Source organism: Bufo gargarizans, chromosome 8, assembly GCF_014858855.1.
Source record: "Bufo gargarizans isolate SCDJY-AF-19 chromosome 8, ASM1485885v1, whole genome shotgun sequence".
Taxonomy (NCBI): domain Eukaryota; kingdom Metazoa; phylum Chordata; class Amphibia; order Anura; family Bufonidae; genus Bufo; species Bufo gargarizans.
In genome coordinates, this window is record NC_058087.1 from 200,975,525 (window position 1) to 200,981,524 (window position 6,000).

The 6,000-nt window shown below is 44.9% G+C and overlaps 1 protein-coding gene across 1 annotated transcript in view; it reads left to right on the forward strand.

The window, feature by feature from the left end:
- Positions 1 to 6,000, forward strand: part of LOC122945579 (transmembrane protease serine 9-like) — a 44,257-nt gene that overhangs the window by 22,472 nt on the left and 15,785 nt on the right. Inside the window, exons 9-10 of the mRNA XM_044304646.1 lie at positions 1,578 to 1,741; positions 2,194 to 2,459. Coding sequence (XP_044160581.1) covers positions 1,578 to 1,741; positions 2,194 to 2,459 — 430 coding nt within the window. The remainder of the gene's footprint in view (positions 1 to 1,577; positions 1,742 to 2,193; positions 2,460 to 6,000) is intronic.

Below are 6,000 nucleotides of genomic sequence, written 5' to 3' on the forward strand. Positions count from 1 at the left end.
TTCTGAGCTCAGGAGCCTCAGTAATCTGGACTGAATCCAGACCCTTCACTTCACTGGTTCTGACCTCACGAGCCTCAGTAATGTGGACTGAATCCGGACCATTGATTTCACTGGTTCTGACCTAACGAGCCTCAGTAATCTGGACTGAATCCGGACCCTTCACTTCACTGGTTCTGATCTCACGAGCCTCTGTAATCTGGACTGAATCCGGACCATTGATTTCACTGGTTCTGAGCTCAGGAGCCTCAGTAATGTGGACTGAATCCGGACTCTTCATTTCACTGGTTCTGATCTCACGAGCCTCTGTAATCTGGACTGAATCCGGACCATTGATAGCACTGGTTCTGAGCTCAGGAGCCTCTGTAATCTGGACTGAATCCAGACCATTGGTAGCACTGGTTCTGAGCTCAGGAGCCTCAGTAATCTGGACTGAATCCAGACCATTGATAGCACTGGTTCTGAGCTTACGAGCCTCAGTAATGTGGACTGAATCCGGACCCTACACTTCACTGGTTCTGAGCTCAGGAGCCTCGGTAATCTGGACTGAATCTGGATCATTGATTTCACTGGTTCTGAGCTCATGAGCCTCAGTAATCTGGACTGAATCCGGACCCTTCACTTCACTGGTTCTGAGCTCACGAGCCTCGGTAATCCAGACTGAATCCGGACCCTTCACTTCACTGGTTCTGAGCTCACGAGCCTCGGTAATCTGGACTGAATCCGGACCCTTCACTTCACTGGTTCTGAGCTCACGAGCGTCAGTAATCTGGACTGAATCCGGACCCTTCACTTCACTGGTTCTGAGCTCACGAGCCTCGGTAATCCAGACTGAATCCGGACCATTGATTTCACTGGTTCTGAGCTCAGTAGCCTCGGTAATCCAGACTGAATCCAGATCATTGATTTCACTGGTTCTGAGCTCACGAGCCTCGGTAATCCAGACTGAATCCGGACCATTGATTTCACTGGTTCTGAGCTCAGGAGCCTCGGTAATCCAGACTGAATACAGATCATTGATTTCACTGGTTCTGAGCTCACGAGCCTCGGTAATCCGGACTGAATCCAGATAATTGATTTCACTGGTTCTGAGCTCAGGAGCCTCGGTAATCTGGACTGAATCCGGACCATTGATTTCACTGGTTCTGAGCTCACGAGCCTCGGTAATCTGGACTGAATCCGGACTCGTCATTTCACTGGTTCTGATCTCACGAGCCTCGGTAATCCGGACTGAATCCGGACCACTGAATTCACATCTCTGGACTTTCTATACTGCACAATGTTTACAGCTCCATAGAAGTGGGTGAGGTAAAGTAAATGGGGCGGCGTGAAGAACGGAATCATCCGGATACAATGCGTTTCTCACTGACGGTGCTCAGAAATGTTGGGGGTTATTCTTACGTTTTTCTTCACGCACAAAAACTGATTGAATCCATGTGGAAAAACTAAAACACTGGAATCAGTCACAACCAAAACTGTTTATAATTGTGAGAAAAACCATGAGCTCTTCCCTGAGTGGAGCCCGACTCGTCCCGTATCACTAGTGGTAACACTATGATAAAGCCACCTCTCATTGTCAGGAGATCGTCCTTCTAACGGGACCCTGCAGAAGGTCAGGACACCACTGATTGACCATGAGACATGCGACACTTTGTATCATATCTGGTCCCTCGACTACTCCACCATCGTCCAGGAGGACAAAATATGCGCTGGTTTTGTGAAAGGGCAGAAAGACTCCTGCCAGGTACTGTATATACCTACTTGTGTGGATAGACAGACAGAAAGATAGATAGATAGATAGATAAATGCAGGTGAAACTCGAAAAATTGGAATTTGGTGCAAAGTTCATTTATTTCAGTAATCCAACTTAAAAGGTGAAGCTAACATATGAGACTCATTACAGGCAAAGCGAGAGATTTCAAGCCTTTATTCGTTATAATTTGGATGATTATGGTTTACAGCTTCTGAAACCCGAAATGAATTATTAGCGGACTAGAGGGTGACACTTTGAGCCTAGAATATTCAACCTTTTCACAAATTTTAAGCTGCATTAATGCAATTCCTCTTAAGTTGCATTACTGAAATAAATGGACTTTTGCACGATATTCAAATTTTTCGAGTTTCACTGGTAGATAGATATGAGATAGATAGATAGATAGATACATAGATAATGTAAGCTTCTTGTCTTCTTTTTAGGGAGACTCCGGAGGACCCCTGGTGTGTAAAGTCGATGGTGTCTGGTATCAGGCTGGCATTGTAAGCTGGGGAGAAGGCTGTGCTTATCCATTTCGCCCAGGGGTCTACACCCTAGTTCCAGCCTATGAGCAGTGGATCAGAACATTTGTGGATGTGAACTTTACCGATGTGACAGACATGGCTGACCCCCCTTTACCGTGTGCAGACGGCCTGGACAATATAGAATCTCTTGAGAGTAAAGGAAACATTGGAGGAGAACATCATGAGTGGACACCCCTGGTTCTACTGCTTCTTCTGTGGAGATGTTTATAACCCATCAATGTTCTGAATGTTTAGTGTAGTAGTTAGTAGATCTCGTACTAATCCTCTATTGTAATGAGGTGTCTGCAGGTGTAATAGAAAATGATCCATCCAGGACTGGTCATATCTCTAATGAGAAGCTTTTCACTGTCCAAACTCACTGGATCTACTTTGGTCCTAACCCTGTAGTCTTACCATTGTCAAGGTTCTTGAGGCTGGGAATCTATTCTTGTCTTAACTGTGGTGGTCTTTCTATGGTCTTAACCCTACCTTAATCTTATGGTCTTATCACTGTGGTGATATTTCCATGGTCTAAACACTGTAGTGGTCTTTCATGATCTTAAGGTCTCTTGCAAACAAACGTTGTGCATCCGTTCCATGCATTGGGGACCGCAATTTGTGGTCCCCAATGCACGGGCAACTTTCATGCAGCGGCCGGGACGGATTGAGACCCATTCAACTTGAATGGGTCCGTGATCTGTCCGCATCTCAAAAAAAATAGAACAAATTCCATTTTTTTTGTTGTGCGGAGCCACGGACAGAAACACCACGGAAGCACTCCATAGTGCTTCCGTGGGATTCCAATCCATGCTTCCGTTCCGCATCTCTGTGATTGCGGACCCATTCAAGTGAATGGGTCCGCATCCGTGATGAGAAGTGCACACGGGCCGTGTATTGTGGACCCACCGTATGCGGGTCGCAATACAGCCACGGGCACACAACGTTCGTGTGCAAGAGGCCTAAGTCTGTGGAACTACCTTGATCTTGATTTTTTTAATTTTTTATTGTGGTGGTACGTCCACGGTCTTAACTCTGGCCTGGTCATTCTAAAATCCTAACATTTATGTTTACTCTGAATTTATTAAAGTTTTCTGAATATTCAACGCAAATATAGTCACGACAGGAACACACAGGATCCTTAGACGATAACAATCAAAAGCCAAAAGAAAACAGTTTCCATGTTTTACAGATATGTCATAACAATATACAGGCGTTAAAAGAACACACAGACTCTTCTGACAATAGCTAAAAATTGGTAAACAAGGTGTTCATCCAAGTCAAATCAGAATATGACCTTAAAGGACCACAACTGATCCTCTGTTAATAGCAATAAGGTGAAATAAGAATCTATGAACCAATCACAATCTGAATGAGCTAATAAAGAATAACACAGATAGACAGAATAGAAAAGAGAAAGAACAGGAAACAGGAGGGAGGAAAGGAAAACGGGGAAGGAAGGTGAGGGGGAAGGGAGGGATACTCTGAGTGCAACGCCCCGGTTTACTCACTAACCAGAGATTTCTAATCTCTGGAATCAGCCGAACACTATAATCTATTACGTTGAAGACCCCAGATCCTGTATTCTTGTGGAAAACTCAGGAGAACCAATAAAATCAAGAAGGGGCCTCCACCCAGCCTCAAATCTATCATCCCGATCATGTGAGGTAGCAATTAGTTCCTCCATCCTAATCAGAAACCTTAATTCCCTAGCCCATTCATAGAGAGAGGGAGCGCGATCCATCTTCCAGTGCCTCGGAATAGTCATCCGGGCCGCCATGAGGAAAAATCTTAAAGCACTTTTCTTTACCATGGAAACTGAGCCAGGTATCAAAGAGAGAAGCGTAAGATCAGGTGAGTTAGTAACCACTTTCCCTGAAAACTCCTTAAAGACGTCTAGCACTTGATCCCAGAATCTTTTAATCTTAGGGCAATCCCACCAAATGTGAAGTATAGTGCCAACTTTCTATTTGCATCTCCAACAAATATCAGTAGTTGAAGGAAACATTTTATGGAGGGTGGAAGGGCAGTAGTACCATCGGGACAGTATTTTGAAATTATTTTCCTGAGCCTGAGTCGAAATTGCTAGACTGTGAGAGAGTGTACATATTTTATCAACCTTGGCTGGGGAGAAAGTGCGATGAAGGTCCAATTCCCACTTCTCAAAGCAAGGCGCTAGGTCGTAATTACTACGTTTTGTCAAGGTCTTGTAAAGCTGAGAAAGTACTTTGTAGTGTAGCTCCGGTTTAAAGAAAAGGCTGTCAAAGTCAGTCAGCTCCGGGCATTAGACGTGTGGAAGGAGATCCCTGATAAATGATTTAAGCTGATTGCCCCTGTCTCCTATCCAAAGGAATTAGAGTATCCAAGGGAACAAACGTACTCCCGTTAAGGACATCTCAGACCCTAGGATGAGATCGGCCAGACCAGTGCAAGAATCTAGAAGCCTGATGACCAGGGGTGAAAGATGGATTACCCATTAAAGGAGTCATGGGGCCAGGTAGTTGAGACAGACCAAATTTTTGAGTCCATTTGTCCCAAATAGAGAGAGAGTGACGTATTAAAAAGGGCCATTCCTCCGATGGCGGTCTATCCTCCTGTGGAACCCATGAGGCCACCAAACAATCCATTGGAGCAAGATCCTGGTCCATCTGGACTCACAGTTTAGCTTTAGAGCCCTTGGACCACTTAAGGATCCGCATGAGAACAGCCGCCGAATGGTACAGTTTCAAATCTGGCAAACCCATGCCACCCCTGTTCTTCGGTTCAGTTTGGGTTTACCCTTACCCCATACAAATCTAGTTATTGCTCTATTAATGGTTATAAAAAAAACTTCCCTGGAACGCAAATGGGGATTATTTGAAACAAATACAAGAATTTTGGTAGGATATCCATTTTAACTACATTTATTCTACCGAACAACGAAAGGGATTTTAGAGAGTAATTTCCCAGCTCCGAGATTATTTTAGTTTGGAGAGGTAAGTAGTTAAGCGGGTATAGGAGGTGGAGGTGAGCCGGCCGGATTTTGCAATCCCAAGTACGTAATGCTCGTTGTCTGACATTTTAAGGTGAAATTGGATTAAATAAGTGTCATCTCCTCAGCCGGAAGTGAGATATTTAACATTTCACTTTTATTCATATTGACCTTAAAGTTACTCAGAGACCCGAATCGATGAAATTCTTGCTAAATAGATGGCAGGGTAATATGAGGGTTCACAACATATAAGAGTAAATCGTCCGCATAAAGAGCTAGCCTATGATGGTGGGTATGTAAATCTATCCCCGTGATGTCGGGGTTGTTACTTAATGCAATGGCAAGGTGTTCCATTACAAGGACGTAGAGAAGTGGCGAACGAGGGCACCCCTGGCGTGTGCCATTGCGAATATTAAAGGCGGAGGCGAGAATACCATTTATTTTCACTCTGGCGGATGGACTGGAGTATAGGGCACTAACTTTGTCAATTAGGTTCGGGCCAAGTCCTATCCGACGCAGGGCAGCTATCATGAAGCTCCATCAAACCCGCCAATCCCCCCCACCCACCCCCCCCCCCCCCCCCCTTCTTGACATCTATTGAGAGAACAAAAGGGTTTCCCCAGGCGTTTTGCTGTCGCAATAAGGGTAATGGTTCTGTTAGTAATTCCCTAGCTTTCCTGCCAGGGATATAAAGCCCACTTGGTCCCAATGTACATGACCGTCCGGGAGCACTAAGTTAAGGCGGGAGGCCAATAATT